This window comes from Sceloporus occidentalis, unplaced genomic scaffold (assembly GCF_023333645.1).
Source record: "Sceloporus occidentalis isolate IW3139 unplaced genomic scaffold, rSceOcc1.0.p SCAF_1, whole genome shotgun sequence".
Taxonomy (NCBI): Eukaryota; Metazoa; Chordata; class Lepidosauria; order Squamata; family Phrynosomatidae; genus Sceloporus; species Sceloporus occidentalis.
In genome coordinates, this window is record NW_028316981.1 from 284,767,208 (window position 1) to 284,786,264 (window position 19,057).

At 41.7% G+C, this 19,057-nt stretch overlaps 2 protein-coding genes across 5 annotated transcripts in view; one reads left to right on the forward strand and one right to left on the reverse strand.

Moving 5' to 3' along the window:
• Window positions 1–10,106, reverse strand: part of LOC149324007 (NADH dehydrogenase [ubiquinone] 1 alpha subcomplex assembly factor 2-like) — a 79,941-nt gene extending 69,835 nt beyond the window's left edge. The window contains exon 1 of the mRNA XM_089495330.1: window positions 9,936–10,106. Within this exon, the coding sequence (XP_089351456.1) occupies window positions 9,936–10,050 (115 nt within the window). The 5' untranslated portion in view covers window positions 10,051–10,106. The remainder of the gene's footprint in view (window positions 1–9,935) is intronic.
• A 998-nt stretch (window positions 10,107–11,104) lies between these two features.
• ERCC8 (ERCC excision repair 8, CSA ubiquitin ligase complex subunit) overlaps window positions 11,105–19,057 on the forward strand; it is a 29,217-nt gene continuing 21,264 nt past the window's right edge. The window contains exons 1-5 of one of the 4 annotated variants that reach the window (XR_016277766.1): window positions 11,105–11,355; window positions 12,570–12,665; window positions 14,313–14,414; window positions 17,854–17,977; window positions 18,630–18,711. Coding sequence is in view for 2 of the 4 variants with exons in the window: in XM_089495339.1 (XP_089351465.1) it covers window positions 11,279–11,355; window positions 12,570–12,665; window positions 14,313–14,414; window positions 17,854–17,977; window positions 18,630–18,711 (481 nt within the window). In the remaining 2 variants the exon portion in view is untranslated. Of the gene's footprint in view, window positions 11,356–12,569; window positions 12,666–14,312; window positions 14,415–17,853; window positions 17,978–18,629; window positions 18,712–19,057 lie in introns of those variants that run through there. The other 3 variants (XR_016277767.1, XM_089495339.1, XM_089495351.1) reach the window with 3 other exon arrangements.

Here is a 19,057-nt window from a genome sequence, read left to right on the forward strand (position 1 = left end):
AGCCCTTAATGCCAGTCTGTTTCAGACTTGAGTTTAATTCAGACCTAGCCATGCTTAAAATAGCCCTAATGAAATGAAAAAAATATATTTGTCATTATTTTAAATCAATTATAGTTTCAATGTATTAACTGGTAAGTTATCTCTCATTATACCCAACTGCTGTATAAAACATTAATTAAATATGTTTGCAGAGGATCTGATTATTTGTATTACTAATCCTTGTAAGGCTGGGCCAGGTATAACAGAAATATAGGTTCCAAGAAATCCCATATCTCTAAAGGCAACTTGAAAAATTCTCAAAAAGATTAGTGCTACTTTGTTTTTCTGTTCATAACAGTAAGAATTACATATGCTTCTTTAATCAACCAGTTAATTCATCTACAGCAGACTAGGCAGCATGTTGTCCTCTGGATATTTTGAAGTACATTTGCCCACAACCCTGGGTGCAATGGTCAAGTAACATGGGAGTTCTAGTTCAAAATGCCCTGGGGGCACTATGTTGCAAACTCCTAAAGTAAGTTTAGATTATAGCTTAATTATGACACCTTGAAAATGTTAACTATTACAAACATTACCATGCTGATTTCTTTTCACCATGTAGGAAGCATACTACGCATCAATGTTAGATGTTTTACTGATATTTTATGCATCTCTATTTAGATCTAAAAATTCCTGTGTGATCACAGGTCCATCTCCAGCCTTCATTAAGATCCACGTCAAATAATTGATTCTGCAGAGAATACCATATATACTCAACTATAAATCGACCTCATGGTCAAAATTACGGATTTTGCTATGACCAGTGGATAAAACTTACTTGTTTGAATAAAACCTGGAGGCTCCTTCAGTGTGTGTATGTCCAGGGTAAAACCTGGAGGCTCCTTCAGTGTGTGTATGTATGCATACAGCAAAAGAGACTCTAATTGAGGCTGCTTGGTCTGTTACAGGCAGGTTATAGACCGCCACTTGGGACGTCCACAGGACGTCCCATTTTAAAAAAGGGGTGTCTCTTCTAGACGCCCCTGGCTCTAGTACGGACTCTGTCCGTACAATATGGCGCTGGCCGTTCCACACGGCCGGCGCCATCTTTACGTATTGGACACTGTGCGTCCGAACGTGTCGCGGCGCTAATGAGGTCGTGAGTGCGCCAGCGGCGCCTCACGACGTCATTAGGGTGCTGCAGAAAGAAGCTCCATTTTGGAGCTTCTGTTTTGCTCCGCAAGGGAGCCGCACGGTGGGGCTGCGACAGCTCCCTTACGGGGCAAACGGCGGCGGCGGCAGACCGCCTCAAAGCGGCGGTCTATAACCCGCCACAGACTGCCAAAATAAAGCTGCTTTGGGTCTCTTTGGAGGTATGCTATTTAAATGATGCATGGGTCCTAAGAGTCTGGAGGTTGCACCAAAGCCACACTCCATTCTTAAACACCGGAGTGCAGCTTTTGGTGCAGCTTCCGGATTCTCAGGATGCATGCATCATTTAAATAGCATACCTCCAAAGAGACCCGAAGCAGCTTTATTTTGGCAGTCTGTAACAGGCCCTTGTTTCAACATTGGTTTCAGCTGCCCAGTGCCGGCGAGAGAGGGTCTCTGTTTATTTAAAAGCAATTAATCACTCAGGTCTCTTTCTGCTTGGCGCAAGAGAAAAAGAAACTATCTTGGGTCTGTTTGTTTGTTTGTTTAAAAGTAATTAATCACTCAGGACTCCTTCTGCTTGGCTCAAGAGGGGAAAAAACCTATCTTCCACCACATGTGGAAATCTGAAAGAGCTGCTATCACATTATCATACTGACCTGTAAATAAGTCGACCTGGGATTTTGGGGGCAATGTTTGTGCATAAATTTTTAGACACATAGATGAGTATATACATATTTATTAATGAGCGATCAGCTGATCCAAGCGTATGGTGTCATTACAGTGCTGTACCACACAGAACTCTATGGTTTGGAAGCATTCAAACTGAATAGCATGCCATCAAACAAGCAAGTTGAATAGCATAGTGTACGGTCACTCCCTCCATTTTTGTGTGCTTGAAATCCACATCCCTCACCCATTCATGGGCAGCAAATGGAGGGTGACAAAATGGTGCATGCCCTCGCTGGGAGTTCCCCATTCCATACAAATTAAAGAGTTGGAAGAGAACACAAGGGCCACCCAGTCCAAACTTCTGCCATGTAGGAGTACACAATCAAAGCACTACCGACAAATGGCCATCCAACCTCTGTTTAAAACCTCAAAAGGAGGATACTCCACTATACTCCCCGAGCAACATACTCCACTATCAAACAGTTCTTACTCTCAGGAAGTTCTTCCTAATGTTTAGGTGGGATCTCTTTTTCCTGCTGTTTGAACCCAATGTTCCGTGTCTCTAGAGTGGCAGAAAGCAAGCTTGCTTTATTTAAACATGGCTATCACATCAACTCTTAGCCTTTTCTTCCCCAGACTAAACATACCCAGTTCCCTAAGCTGATCCTCATAGGGCATGGCTTCCAGACCTTTCACCAACTTAGTCATCCTCCTCTGGATATGGTATAGCTTGTCAAAATTCCTCTTAAACTAATAAATAATAATGATAAATAATAAAATATTTATTTATATTCTGCCTCTCCCTTCCGGGATCTAGGCGGGTAACAACAGTCCAATAAAACAGATATACAGACAATAATAAAATTTCCCTAATCCCCTTAACCCTCCCTCTTTCTGCTAAAATTGCACATAAACAACAAGATACAATACAATATCCCCAGTACTGTGTACTTAGTTACAAAACCATGGTGCCCAGAACTGGACACAGTATTCCAGGTCTGGTCTGACCAAAGCAGAATAGAGACATGGGAACTCAGGTTCATTCACCAGGATAATAATGTTAAACTTTGCTTCATCTTGCTTCCACTGAAATACAGTGGACGCATGTTGCATGCTGGGGTTTGGTTCCAAGATCCCCTGTGTATAACAAAATCTGTGTATACTCAAGTCCCATTAAATATAATGACATAGCAAAATGGAGTCCCTTATAAAAATGGAAAGTCAACGTTTGATATTTGAAATTTATACTTTTTTTTAACATTTTCAAACCGTGGATACTTGAATCCGTGTATAAAAAACACGTGTATAAGAAGGGCCGACTGTACTTACAGTTTTTTAAACTACCATTCCCCATCTTTGGAAATAACAACAAACTGTGGTTTGCTTAAAACTAATTGGAAGCTTTGAACTTTCTTCCTTCTACACAAAAAAGGGAAGAAGGAATGTGCAAAGCTGAGGTCCAAGACTCACTGTTTTTATGATGCAAAGGGATCTTGCAGCACCTTTGAGACTAACTGAAAGAGAGACGTTCATAGCATTTGCTCTTATACACTTGAGTCTACTTATTCAGATGCATGTGGTACAGTGGGAAGTCCAGGGACAGATCTATATAAAAGCAGTCTGTGTGAGAGAAAGTCCATAGGAATGGAAAGGTTTGTGGATGTGGAGGTAAGGTGAAAAGTTCACTTTTAATTATGGCCACTGGGGCTCAAATACAGGATGCTGCCTAAAGCCAAAGTGAGTAGTTAACCATATGAATTATTGGAATTTAGTGTAGGAACCAAAAAGAAAATGTGATGAACTGGCCAAGAGGGTCATTGAACTATTGTTTAGCCTTCTACCTATACCAAAACATAAATTCCACCAAATGATAAAATTTTAATTCCCAGCTGTTTGAAAGGTTTTGGATATCCTATTAGGTATTTTCATTTATTATGTAATGGTGTTTTTTTTTTAAAAAAGTCTTCCTAAATTACTGCATTAATGTTTACTAAGATCACAGGCTGCCACACTGATCTTTCTTCTGCTTGCTTTAACAGCCCAACTTCTGCCTGTAAATTCTATAAACCTAGCTGGTAAGTGTACAAATGCACACATCCATGTGCAACACGTATTTACAGCCAGATTATGGAAATATAGACAACCACTCCCTAAAACCCAAGCAATACCATATAAAGGTTGTGGACATTTTTATTACTTGAAAGGTGACGTTTTAAATTAATAACAATCCAGCAGAATGATGTTTGCTAATTATTCATTTGGAAAACCCTGACAAAACTTCTTAAAACCTGTGAATCTATTAGCCTCTGTTAGCTGGATTGATTCTGTATTCAAGGCATGATTGCAATGAGCTCCTCAAATGCACTCAAAAACCTTTTCCAAATGGTTGGCAATCACTCCAGTGCAGATGCTTTGTGCACTGCCCAGTGCTAGTAGGGGAAGTGCCACTGCAGAACTGGAAGTACACTAACAGAGTTAGATCCTATTGGTCACAAAACTCATCAGAACTGGCACACTACCATATATGTCAAGCATGTTTTATGTTGTGGTATAATTTTCATTATTACTATTATCAATTACACAGACCTGCAATGATTTTTCCCCCAATATTGTAACTGCTTTAAAAGTATTTTGGGGTGCTGAATTTTTTTTTAAAAAAACCACCATTAAAATATTATACTACACATGATTCTGTCACAAATTCAATATTTTTATCAATTCAGTTGTTAGTCAACTTAATCCGTGTAGACACTGTTGTTCCAGTGAAATGACTTTAAGTGCTTTTGAACGGATTTTTTGTGTTTCATATCAGTGAACTCACCCTCCTCTCTCTTTCTCTCTCCCTCCATCATCCCTGCCCAGCAATCACCACATTTCCCCCCATTTCTTATCAGTCCCATAGAAAACTTTTCTCCCAGCAAGCACTGCATATCCCTCCAGGTCCTTCCTTTTCAGTCCAATATGAAAACCTTCTCTTCCCCTAAGTTTTACTCTCAGTTTAACCATGATTTTGACCTTTGTTCAACTTATATATGAGGTTGACTTCTACATGAGTCAATACAGTATATCTGAATATTTTAACCTCTTTCTTATCCTTTGCAGGGTCATTTTATTCAGTCACATATTACAACACAGAAATGTCAAACCAAATTGTGGGGGGAAAACAGGACACAATGGAGCAAATCTGAGGTCATTTTTGGATGTAGAATGCCAAATTCCTATAAAACCAGCATACGTGATTTTAAAAGTTTCTATGACCTGTAATTTCCCAGGCCTATGTTATTTTTATATGTATAATACCAAATGGGATTATCTTTCACCAAATATGTTTTGCAACAAAATGCATAAACTCTACAGGGAACTTGTTTTATAATCACCAAAATATGAATGGCTTGAAAATCAATATAGGCTGGCATAGCAAGACCAATTCATCAAACAGCAAAGCCATGGTGATGCTCTGACAGTATGTTATACAGTAAAAATAAATAAATGCATTACACAGATAAATCTACCCTTTTTAGTGAAATACTTGACTGAGATAGTAAAAATGAATCATCAATCATGGTTGCTTAAGTGTCTAATCCCACCCTCCAGCTCATCTAGTTTTAAGAGTAGCAACTCAGAAGTCATCTTAGAGTAAATGACTTAGCCGGGATGTTTCTCTTGGGACAAGCATGATGGAATTGTACTATTTAATCACTGTCAAACTAATCTCTTAACAAGTTTTGTTGAAAAATCTGAGAATATGCAATAGTACAGACATACTTGAGGAAAGGGTACTGCTGGTATAAGTGGCAATCACACATATTACACAGAGATAAAACCAAGCTTTCAATACAGCATAGGTGGGCACCTCAGATGCTCTTGCACTTCCAACCAGGTCTGGCCCTCACATTTTGTCATTTCTTAGCTTTCATGCATGATGTTTCTCCTTAAGAGTGAAATGTACCTCTTTACAACTAGTTATTATCAGTAACAAGCTAAAATATGGTGGTATTTTGGTCTCATTCTTTTGCCACCAGCCCCAATTACAACTAGAACTTCCCTAAAACTAAATTCAGCCCTCAAAATGAAGGGGGTTCCACACTCTTGCAACAGAGGAGACTTGCAGATAAACTGCTCGCACTAGTAAAAACAACTTTGTATAGCTATTTTATCTTTTCCTCTATAACATTTTTGTGAGAAAACAAAAAAGCTGGAATATGCAATGGAAAAACTCAGGCAGGTTCTAGCTGACTCAGAAGTGTACAAATCTAGAAGGGGGGACTGAGACACTGTCTCCCTTCCAGACACCAGAAACCCTACTCACAGCATTTTATACAGACTTCTAATGCCACAATCTCAAGGAGATACAGCACCTTCATTCTGCCCTAAACATTTTGCAAAGAATGTCATGAATCTTTTGACTAATCCTCTGAAAAAAAAAGCAAATCCTATGCATAAGAAAAATAAGTCTGCATCAAGTTAATCCCAATTTCAGAAAATGACTGATTACTGAAGAGACGCAGGGAATGATTAAACATGAAATAAGCTATTTATATTTTTAAAAGTGCAGTCTTAAGAGTCCTTCACAATCTACCAGTAACTCCAAAAAAAGGCGAGTAGTACACAATGTCATTTTTAAAGGATTAGACATCCAGTTTTGGAATGAGAGAAAAAGGCAACAGCAAATGCTACTAAAGGGTAAGGCACTGTATTTATAGTGGGCCCTTGGTATCCTCTGGGATTTGGTTCCAGAACCTCCCATGAATACTACAATAAGTGGATGCTTATGCCCCATTATATACAATAGCATAGTAAAATGGTGATCATATATAAAATGGCAAAATCAGGGTTTGCTTTTTGAAATTTAAATATTTTGGGAACGTTTAAGCCATGGACAGTTGAATCCGTGGATAAAGACTCTGTGGATATGGAGGGCCAGCTGTATAGTAAAAGGATTGAATACAGCATATTACCAGCAGAACATTCTCTTTGGTCCACACTGCAGAAATAATCCAGTTTGAGACCAGTTTAACTGCCCTGGCTCAGTGCTGGGAATTCTGGGAACTGTAGTTCTGTCAGACATTTAGCCTTCTCTGTCAGAGAGCTCTGGTGCCACAATAAACAAGTTTAAACAACAGTATTCTCTGAAGATGCCAGCCACAGCTGCTGGCAAAACATCTCTTCTAGAACATGGCTACATAGCCCGAAAACCCCACAAAAAACTGTGGATGCTGTCCATGAAAGCCTTTTGATTTCACATCAGAACAAATATTTTTACACAGAAGTTTCGATGGAGAGCTATTGTGCCCAAAACAGATAATACTATAATGGGAAAGCTGTACTTTAAATGTTAGATTTTACTGTTTAAGCTACAACACATACAAATTTACACTGCTCCTACCACCAGCTGGCCAATTATGGCTATTACAGCTACAAAAGATGAACTAAAATCCCTCAGGATAATTTGATGAAACCCAGCGTAGAGCAGTGGTTTGAGTGTTGGGCTATGACTCAGGAGTCCAGAGTTCAAATCCCCACTGGACCATAAAAACACACTGGGTGGTTTTGGGCATGTCACTCTCTCAGGCTCAGAGGAAGGCAAAGGCAAGCCCCCTCTGAAGAAACATGTCAAGAAAACTATTTTAAAATTATTTTTTAAAACATGCGTGTGTGCTCTTTGTCTTTAAGATGTTTCTGACTTACAGCGACCCTAAGGCAAACCTGAAGAAAGAGACTCCTCCCTCCTTAACTGTCATCTTTTGGCCTATGAGGGAGTTGACCAGGCAGACCCAGCTCCATCAGGGCTAGCCTGAAGAAGAAGAGCCCTCCCTCCAGTCCATCTGCCTTGGTCCAGGCCTCAGAGGGAGAGAAGAGTGCTGGACCTGATCACCTCCCCCCCCCTCACCATTCCCCTCTCCTTTTGTGTTGAGTCTTTTAGATTGTAAGCCTGAGGGCAGGGAACTGTCTATTATCCCCTCTGCTGTAAGCTGCCTGGATTCCCAGAGATTGGGCGGAATATAAATAAATCCTATTATCATTAAACCTATCACTGGGTTTTCTTGGCATGTTTCTTCAGAGGAGGTTTGCCACTGCTATCCTCTGAGGCTGAGAGACTATGGAGTTTATCGCACAGGCTCCTGCCATTGTCAGAGAACTGTCCAAAAAGGGCAGGGAAGGGAACAGAACAAGTGGGGGATGCATTTTACTGCACACAGAAGTCCCTCACTCGTTCCCTTCCCATCCGTTCCCAATCCATCCCCAGAGGACTGTTCTGAAACAATCCTCAAAAATCGCTCCCTCTGGGATGGATGGGGAATGGAACACAAGAAGTGAGGGACTTATGTCTGCAGTAAAAGGTGTCCCTGCTTGTTCCTGGCCCCTTCCGTTCTCCTTCCGTGGGGAGATAAACTCCTGTCACTTGTCCAAGGTCACCCAGTGGGTTTTCAAACCCTAGTCTCCAGAGTCATAGTCCAATGTTCAAAGCACTACACCATGTCAGGTCTAATAACTGAACAAGTGTCCACAATGCTCTGAACACAGCGCCATCCTGGGCATTGTCAGAAATGTAAAGTGTGGCTCGGCCCAATTACTTAGCTTATGAGACCTATCACTGCTGTAGGCCAATGGAGAATATTTTACTCAGGTCTCGCCAAGTCTAAAGCTTGCCCTGGAACATGGACAAATGTATGCTTCAACGTGAACAGTTATAGAGTTGTCCCTCCAAATTCGCTGGGGTTAGGGGTGAAGGACCCCCATGAATGTGGAAAAACTGCAAATAAACAATCAAATCCACAAAAGCCAAAAGCACAAATATGGAGGGCCAACTGTGTCTTCGTACCTTAAAGTTACAATTCTTGTCCTGTAAATCCCTCCAACTCAATCTCAGGATCCATTAATGGAGCATGACTTGCTGGTTTAGTTCTGCACATGGGCATTATGCCAAGTGATCATTGCTATGGTTTGTTATGGGAGGGAAAGAGAGTGCCAGTGTAATTTTTTTGTTTTCCTCCACATTTACATTATTGATAATGAAAAGATGAACACCCCTTCCACTAGATTTCTAAACTGTGACATTAGATTGCCTTTGAGTTCTGGGTTGTGGAATATTCTGTGCCTTTATCAGCTGAAAGGCGGCATTAAAATACTGCAACAAATACATGTTTGTACCATCCTTGGCTTAAACCTGTCTGCATTCTGATCCTGTTACTTTTATTATGCTTTTCATTCTTGTTATTTGGGTTGCGCTGGCAGTCACTCACAGTGTGAATAAAGAGTGCTTAACCAAAAACCATTTCCATTCTCCAATGTAATTTTAGCCAACTGTGAAACTTTTCAAACCCGTCCTTGTGATTTGCTTGGTACCAATGACAGCCAGTTGGGCAAGCGTGGCATTTCATGCCCTCCAACTGCCCCAGTTTGGTAGAGACAGTCTGGACCAAGGTTCCAGGCTTTCTCTCCCCTTCACCCTTGGCTTGATTCGGCTGAGCAGAGGCCCTACGCAACTGGGACCCTGGTTCTTACTTATGGAGTAGCAGCTATCCTTTGGTTTTTAATCTGCTGGAGAGTACAGAACCGGGAAGTTATTTCAGGTGAAGGGAAAACGCAAAGACAAATGAGGGGTCAACAAGGCTGGGCTGCATCCACACTGCAGAAATAATCCAGTCTGACTCCGCTTTAACTGCCAGGGCTCAGTGCTACGGAATTCTGGGATCTGTAGTTCTGAGAGACATTCAGCCTTCTCTGTCAGAGGGCTCTGGTGCCACAACAAACTACAAATCCCAGGATTCCCTGGCACTGAGCCACAGCAGTTAAAGCGGAGTCAAACTGGGCTATTTCCGCAGTGCAGATGCAGCCCAGCCTTACTGACGCCTCGTTTGTCTTTGCGTTTTACAGCGCAGTTCCCCCGCGTCAACTGCCACGGATCAACGCCATGGGACTCTGGGATTCGTAGTTTGCTGTGGCGCCAGAGGTCACTGAAATGCTCCGAGGGACCGAGACAGACAGACAGACAGGGCAGCGTTATGAACGGGAGCCAGGCTTTAGCATTTTGTCTCTCGCAAAACCACAGTTCCCAGAATTCCACAGCACTGAGCCCTAGCAGCTGAAGCGGTGCCGAACCGGGCGATTCCTGCAGTTTGTCTCCTCACCTGCCCAGGTTTCGTGCTGCGGGATCCGGTAATATTTGTTCCCGGCGGGGTCGCTGCCCACGTACTCCTTCGCTGGGAGCCTGACTAAGCGGAGGAGCCGCCAAATGCCGCTCATGGCTTCGCCTCAGAGCGACCCTCTTCATGCTCACAGGGTCCAACACGCCTCGCCTCGCCCCGCCCACAAAAGGACGGCTGGCCTGGCAAGCCCCGCCTCCGCTTCCGCCTCGAGACACCAGCTCCGCCCAATAAGGAACCGTTAATCTACGAAGCCACGCCCACTAAGGAAATCTTGGCCTCAGAAGCCCCGACTCCGCAGCACCCGCTCCGCCCAATAAGGAACTTTGGCCTGAGAAGCTCCGCCCCCTCCTCCTCGCGGCACCCCCTCCCCCAATAAGGAACTTTGGCTTCACAAGCCCCGCCCCTTCCTCCTCGCGGCGCCCGTTCCGCCCATTAAGGAACCGTTGGTCTAAGAAGCCACGCCCCTCTTCCTCGCGGCGCCCGTTCCGCCCAATAAAGAACCGTTGGCCTGAGAAGCCCCGCCCCGCCAAGCGGTGGCGCGCCTGCTGAGCCCAGCCTCGATTCCACTCCTCAGAGATAGTAAAATCCAAGAGTGACACGCAGTCCAAACTTAACGCTGTAAAGCGATTCAAAGACACAGCCGCCTCAGTCCAGGAAAAATCAGCATGCCAATGCGATGGCACCTTGTCGCACCTTTGAGACTGACTGGATTACCGCCCTCCACTCTGATAGTGCTGCTGTTCCTCTAACTGTTCTGGCTGCCTCCTGTTGCATTCTGGGATTTGCAGTTCAGAGAGGGGCATTCGGAATTCCCAGCCAGAGAGCTCTGAGGCGTGACTGAACCGGAATACAACAGGAGGTAGCCAAAGTGGGAATACTAGCGCTATTCCCACTTCTCCTGGCTGAAAGAAAGAAGTGACAGCATGAGCTTTCCTAGACTTGAGCCTCGTATACAAAGACTGCTTGTCGTCCAACGCAGGACACAGCAGTGTTTTGATTCCCGTCACTATTCAGTGAAAACCAACGAGCATGGAAAACAAAGAAGTCTTTCAATTCTGTTTTAAACCGGAAATGCGATGTGTGCGTCTATACATTTCGTCTCTCTAGAACCATTTGCCTCGGAGCATGCGCGTTACGGCACTTGGGCCTTTGTTCCTCCTGAGCCCTTTTCCTGTCAGGCGACTTTAGTCGGCGTCTCATTGGCTGAGACGCTCGCGCTGGTAGCCAATGGGCGCCTACGGGCCCAAGCTGTTAGCCAATGAGCGCCGGAGGGCCTCTCAACATGGCGGCGCCGTGTCAGCCGCGGTGGAAGGAGGCTTGCCAATATGTTGGGGTTTATCTCCGCCCGCCAGTCCGGCTTGGAGGATCCGCTAAGGCTCCGCCGGGCTGAGTCTACCAGGAGGTCTCTGGCCAAAAATACATCGACACATAAATAAATCACGCTTTGGCTGCGTCCGCACTGCAGAGATAACTCAGTTTGGCACCGCTTTAACTGCCACAGTGCTGTGGAATTCTGGGATTTCTGTAGCCTTGCGAGACCTTTTGGCCTTCTCTGTCAGAGTTATTTTTATTGTTTTTGTGCATTTCAATACTTTTGTATTGCATTTACACTGTATTGTTTTAAACCTGCTGTTCACTGCCTTGAGTCCTTCTACTGGAGAAGAAGTAAATGTTGTTGTTATTATTGTTGTTATTATTAAATAATAATAATAATTAAAATTATTATTTAATAATTTTTATTTTATTTTAATGTTATTATATATTATATTAATAATAACAACAATAATTTAATAATAATAATAAATTTTGTTACTGTTATTATTATGATTAAATAACTCTACTAGCGTGCAGTGTTTCAAATTTTTGTATTCTGAATTTACTATAAGCACAAGCCAAAAGCAGGTTTCTGGACGAAAGCTATTGCTTTTGACATGGCCAAGGGTAAAACCTGTTCTAGGGGCACGGATCTAAAGGAAGAAGCAAAACAGAGCTCCAAGACACACGGCAGAAACAACCCAGTGAGAGACCACTTTGGCTGCCCTGGCTCAGTGCTAGGGAGCCCTGGGAATGGCTGTGTGTTTTGGGGCACTAGAGCTCTCTGGCAGAGGAGGCTAAATGTCTCACAGAACTGCAGTTCCCAGGATTCCAAAGCACTGAGCCAGGACTTGTAAAGCGGAGTCAAACTGGGTTATTCCTGCAGTGTGTTTTGGACCAGTGTCAAAGAATGTACTACATTCCAGCAGGCATAACTCTTTGTGCTCTTATTAAACACTGGATGGGTGTCAGAGAAGAGGAGGATCACTGTTTCCAGGACAGAGTTCATTCTTGCCTTTTACCAGGGAATGGTGTTTGTTTGTTTGTTTGTTTGTTTGTTTTAAATAAGAATTAAAGTACAGTACTTACACTGACCCTTGGATAAATCCACTCAAGGTTTTTGGAATCAGTTTTTTTTACTGAAATTTTGATATTTGTGCATGCGCATATATATAGTAAGTCCTCTTAAGCAAAGCGTATGAATGATGAACTGGACAAGTTGATTTAAAGGGCACTGCGTTGATAGTTGCAAAAGCCATCTCTTGTTATATATTTTTAAAACAATGGCTTTGTGTTTTTAAGGGTGCTGAGCTTGGAGTTAAACAAGGACAAAGATGTACAAAGGATCCACGGAAGTGGTATCAACACCTTGGATATTGAACCTGTTGAAAATCGGTAGTATGTACATTAGGCTATGTTTTTATGATAAAACATATTTTAAATTTTACTTACTTTTTTAGGTTCCCTAACTGAATGCAGTAACAAAATGTGTTCTTCCTCTTGCTATATTTTTTTTAAATGTCTGGTTTTACAAAATTAGTAACACTGTACTATTGGACCCAATAGATACCATTGAAATTGGGCTCCTGCAACACTGAAACTAACATTTTCAAGGCAACTGTCCTTAGGAAGTATCTGTGCCTTTGAATGCACAGTTCTGTGGGTATGCTAAAGACTGAATGTTAACAGATTTCATTGTCTTCATTTGTTCACATTAAAATTTGTAGCACAGTTCTGTACATATCTGCCATGAAGTAAGGTGTGGTGAGAACAGGCTTGCAACCTTACAGATCAATTGTAGACGTCATTTATGCAACAATGGGAGGGGTAGAGATATAGGCAACACAGCTACTATATCCTATATTCATAAAGATGGGGGGAATCACCATTCACAAAGTCTCCAAGAGGATACAAAACAGCAGATATGGTAACACTGGTGGCTTGGTCAGTCATGCTACCTGTATACTATCTACACAAAGAGAGCCAAGCAATACCCGCTACCCATGGAGGTATGCTTCAGTGGATCTGCCTGAGATATTTGTCCTCTGTCAGAGAGCTTGGGTGCCACAGCAAAGTACAAATCCCAGGATTCCATAGCACTGAGCTGCAGTTCAGATGCAGCCTGAGTGGAATATCACTAGTTTCACATAAAGGATCGTATACCTAAGCTACATCCTCCTCCCACACCTGAGCACAGTAGGAGGAGAACTACATCAACCAACCAGTCTTATTGGCCCAGCCCTCCCCATAATTCATTTGACCAAATCCTGTCCCCTTGTTGCTGTTGTTTTTGCTCTGTAGGTCAGCATTGTCAGGAAGTATCCCAGCAGGCCTCATCCTTCCCTCTCACCTCTTGCCAAGACTAACTTCTTTCATTCCTCTTGTACATCCAGTACTAGAGATGGACTGTTTATCAAGTGTAGGAAAAGGTGGGCAGCAGGTCTTGCACCCTTGTCTTGCTTCTGGGGCCTCTCCACTTCTGTAACTGAAATATAGGATTGCTCTTTTAAACAATATGAGGAAGTGTATATTATTAAGTTGTCATGGGGTAAAAATTTTACAGGCATTTCAATAAAATAACTTCCAAGCTAAGTTTTTGTTTCAGAAAAATCTAATATTTAGACCACATTGACTATCCATCATAGGATCGTTGTCTTAAAGAAATATGTGAGTGCAGATATTTTTGACTGTTGAAACAACTGATAGGCTATTTTAGCTTATAAAATTAGTTCTGCATATTTTTAGTTTTGTTTACTAAACATAAAATACATGTGTGCAATCAGGTCCAAATCAGTTTAGCTCAAGAATAGTCCAAGTAAGGCCTTCTAACTTTTGTTGGACAGTAACCCCCAGCATTTTTCACCATTGGCTATGCTGACCAGAGCTATGGGGAACTGCAGTCCATCAACGCCTAAATATTTTTGCAGAGGAATTTTCCAGCTTTACAGCCATAATTTTTAATCTTAATGTTTTAATGGATTTAAGACTGTTCTTAAAGAAAAGCAGAGGTGTATCAGAATGAATTTTTAATTTGTTTCCTTACAGTATGTTATCAGGTGGTTCGGATGGTGTTATTGTGTTATATGACCTTGAAAACCTTAGCAGAGATCCATGCTACACCTGTAAAGCAGTTTGTTCTGTGGGAAGGTATGTATTCTTTGCATCTGCAATTCTTATAAATTTATTACAATTTATTGCTAAATAGTGTTTTGTCAGTGTACAAAGTCCTAAACAACATGAAGCCATGGTTTCCAAAATACTGCCTCCCCTATAAGAGTTTGTCTGGAATGTGAGATCCTCAGCAGAGGACCTGATGCATGTCTTACGACTCAAGAGGCTAGGTTAGTATGTAGGTGAGACAAGATTTTCTTCGTAACATCAGATAATTTTTCATTTGTGGAATTCACTTCCATGGAATAACAGGGTATCGCTAGTGGTCTTCCAACAAGCCAAGACTGTATTGTTTGCTCCATGTGGACTTTGATCCTTAAAACCTGTTTAAGATACTAAACAGTATCTTACTTGGGGAGTGTTGTAATCAGCTTTTAAAAATTAGTTTTAAAAACCTTTTGGACATGTTTTTATCTGGAAACCCACTGGTTGACCTTGACCAAATCACAATCTCTTTGCCTCAGAGGAAGGCAAAAGGAAACTCCCTCAGATCAAATCTTGCCAAGTAAACCTTATGACCTTAGGGCCATCTTAGGATATCCATAAGTTGGAATCATTTGAAGACACACGGCAACAACAAACTTGTTTATCACATTGAGAGATGGGGGCTGATAAATAAGTGTTTTTTATTAAAAATAATTATGACCTAATTGTGGGCAGCCATCTAATTATAGTTGTAATTAGAGCCCTCCCTCCAGTCCATCTGCCTTGGTCCAAGCCTCAGAGGGAGAGAAGAGTGCTGGACCTGATCCCCTCCCCTCCTCACCTTTCCCTTCTCCTTTTGTGTCGTGTCTTTTTTGATTGTAAGCCTGAGGCCAGGGAACCGTCTATTATCCCCTCTGTTGTAAGCCGCCCGGACTCCCAGTGATTGGGCGGCATATAAATAAATCCTGTTGTTGTTGTTTTTATTATTATTATTATTATTATTATTTGTAATGGTCAGGAAATCTAGGCTCCATTTTTTTAAACTACTGTGTATACTCATGTATAAGTCTAGAAATTTTAGTCAAAAAATTGACCCCAAAAACCTAGGTCGACTTATCCACAGGTCAATGTAAATGCTATATTTTAGCTCTTATTTAAAAAGTGAACCATCCCCTGTTGAAAGGCAAGAGTGCAATCTGTCATGGAAGCACTGACCTCCCTCTGCCTTCTCTTCCATCCAGCCTTTAGTGTCAGCCGAAACAGTTATGCTTGCCATAATTTTGTAGGTTCTTTGGCATTGTTTTCGTTTGCTTCATCATTTAGATCTTTTGTTGCATGTCCCTAGGTTTTACCCTCGACTTATCCAAGGGTCATGGCAAAATCCATAATTTTGCCCCCAAAACCTGCCCTTGGCTTATACATGAGGTTGACTTATAGTTGAGTATATACAGTAATCAAGTTTTAATCTGAAGCCAAGATGATTAAGTTAATGAAACTGTGCACTTTATTCCTGTATGATTCACATCTGCTAAGAATTATGTAATATTTCGATAGATATTTGCTTGCTGTAAACACTTAATATTTCTGCCTGTACTGTCTGCATGTATGCTATTATTGCCTGCCTTACACATTTTAACAGTATTTAGTATCTTAATTTCATTATTTCTCATTTGCTAGCAGAAAAAGCAAGAATGGTTCATACTGTTTGAGCATACCCTTTGTGGGGGGGAGGCATATCAGAAATGTCATTTTGTAAAGAGGGGTAAGCAAAATGCAGCCCTTGAGATATTGTGGGACTGCAGTTCTTGTGAGCTCTAGCCAGCGTATCCAGTGGTGAGGAAAACTGGGAAATGTAGTCCAGTAACATCTATATGGCTGCCCTTGCTCATTCCTATTGTACATCCAGTAGAAGAAGGAACAATGGCTTTTAAAACTGTCAGGGTCCTAGAGCTGTGATTCATTCTTTATCCAATAGGTGACAGAGTTTCTTTAGGTCATGTCTATATATGTACCTTCAAGTCACCTGTGAACTTATGGCAAGTCTATGAATTTCATAGGGTTTTCTTAGGCAAGGAATATTCAGAAAGTTCCTCCTTCTGAATTATAACCTACATCACCTGGTATTCGTTGGTGGTCTCTCATCCACGTCCTAACCAGGACTGTTCCTGCTTAACTTCCAAGTTCAGATGAGAGCTGGTCCCCTTAGGGTATTTAGGCCCTTTCTTTAGATCATGCTGTGTCCTTGAACTGAGGCAAAAAGAGCAGAAATAGTCCCTTCATCTGGAAAGTGTCCAAGTTTATCCAGTACTCAACCAGGGAGGGGGTGAGAGCATGCAGACACAAACTCCATGCTGTATTTGCTTCTGCAGTTTCTTTTTTAAAAGCTACTGATTATCTTCCTTGAAGTAGAAGGAAGTGACTTCAACAAATAGGAAGGAATCAAGAGAACTATTAACAGAGGTCTCAAACACTGGCCCAAAAGGGCTGCTGTTGGGCTGCATTGGAGACATGTTGTTCAGGTGACGCACGCCTCAAAGATGGCCGGATGCCACCCCAAGTGCGGCTCTTTTCCATAGAAGCTACCCAAAAAGGAGCAGTAAAATACAGTTCCTATTTGGTGCTCGGTTCAGGACCACGACAGCAGCCCAGATCAAGGCCAGGCGCATTCAGCAGCCATGGTTCTGGGGTGAACCGGCCACATTGCAGACGCAGCATGGACCTTTTGAACCATCTGCTTCACCCGAATGAGATCCATCTGTTGACTCCATTTCCTCCTTCTTCAAGGAAGATAATCCTTTTCTTCCCTTTCTCTAAGAAGGGGTTAACTTTGTGGCATCCCATCTTCAGCAATGGTTGCCAGTCTACCCCTATACACAAACCAGTTTTCAAGGATCTTGTAGTAAAGACTACTTGAATTATTTTGCTTATCTCCCTTTCTGTTTGGGGATGGACTTCCTGTAATAATAAATGTGATTTTTAAATTTAATAGGCTTCCTGAGTAGTTACTTCTAGTTTTTTCTTGAGCCCACATTCTACTTTGCCAGTGTAAACACCAAATATTTTTATAAGGAGGTTTCTGCCTGCACTGCTCTAGTTCTCAGTTCTTAACCTGTGGTGTTCCAAATATTGTAGAGCTTAACTTCCAGAATGCCTGACCATTGGGCTGTGCTGGTTGGGGCTTCTGGGACTTGAAATCCAAAACACCTAGAAAACCAGACATTAAGAACCCTGGTTTAGAGATCAAGGATGTGGAAGATGTAGTGCTTCAGATAAATAAGAAGTTCATTCCTTCCTTGCTTTAGATCTTTCCTCTAGGCCAGCTGAACTGAAATGAGATTAGTGCTGTCACTTCCTTAGTCTCTCCTTTCAGAGATTTGCTTCTTAGACCCTTAAAGGATTTACCATTCAAGATGCTTGAGTGTATTACATATAGTTATGTCAAATAGTTATGGCCTTTTGTCAGCTTTGTCCTTCTATGGTTGTGTCGCAGAAGCCACCCCGATGTTCACAAATTCAGCGTAGAGACAGTTCAGTGGTACCCCCATGACACTGGCATGTTTACATCAAGCTCATTTGATAAAACACTGAAAATCTGGGACACAAACACATTACAAGTAAGTAAAATTTAATTCTTGGGTCCAGTCATAGGAGGTACTTAACATTCTCAAAGTCAAAACATTCCCAGTCTAATAAAGAATCAGCATTCTAGTACACCCCTTGCTTTTACAACTGGGTGAGTAGCATTTGTAGAGCTGCTTAGACAGCGGTTACAGCGGTTACGGCAGGGCTCATAAAGTGATGCAAAGAGCAATCCATACTGGGGGAAGGGAAGCCTAGTTGGACAGGTGACATTTCGGACAATATTAAGTAGATTGACTCTAGTAGACACAGACAGAAAAGAAGCTCTACTTTTCTATTTTTTACTTATAGTTTCATTCATAATTATTTTAGTTCTCCTGCTGCTTTTTCTCTTTGTGTTTGGCATGTGATGAATGTTTTAATATTTGTTATTCACACTGAAGATTTTTTGTCCAGCACCCTGACTATGTCATCCTTAGTTACCAGGATTAGAATAATTTTTGCAGCAGAATCCTCAATTTATGATCTGCCAATACAAGTGTGATATTACTTTGATGACATTTGCACAAATGTGGTTGAATACTACATTTTACATTGTTCATTTGTAATCATTGTGTAGGCAAGAGCCTTGTTAAGATTAGTATTTGAGGCAAATGCTTAACCAGTGCATTGTCTTTCAATTGACAGCCTGCAGATGTGTTTAATTTTGAGGGAACTGTATACAGTCATCATATGTCTTCTATTGCTACCAGGCATTGCTTAATTGCAGGTTAGTATTCATTTTACATTTCCTGTTTTGAATTTCATATTTTCTTAAAGTAGTAATAGGTAAGCAGCTTATACAGAAAGACTCCCTTACAGTTTGATCCAGATATGTCATCCCACATTAGATAATTAACATGGTATGAATGTTCTTTAATTTGTCAGTGATCATTGTTTATTGCAAAATACTTTCTTTTAAGCAAGGGATATTTTGAGGCTGCTGATTTTAAAGATGTCTTCATTGGGTGTTGCTGTTGTGTGATTTTGGACTGTCTCATCCAAAATCTCACAATGTGCTGCTGTGTGAGTTCTGGAGGAGAATTCACTGGATATCCTGCACTGCCCAAAAGGCA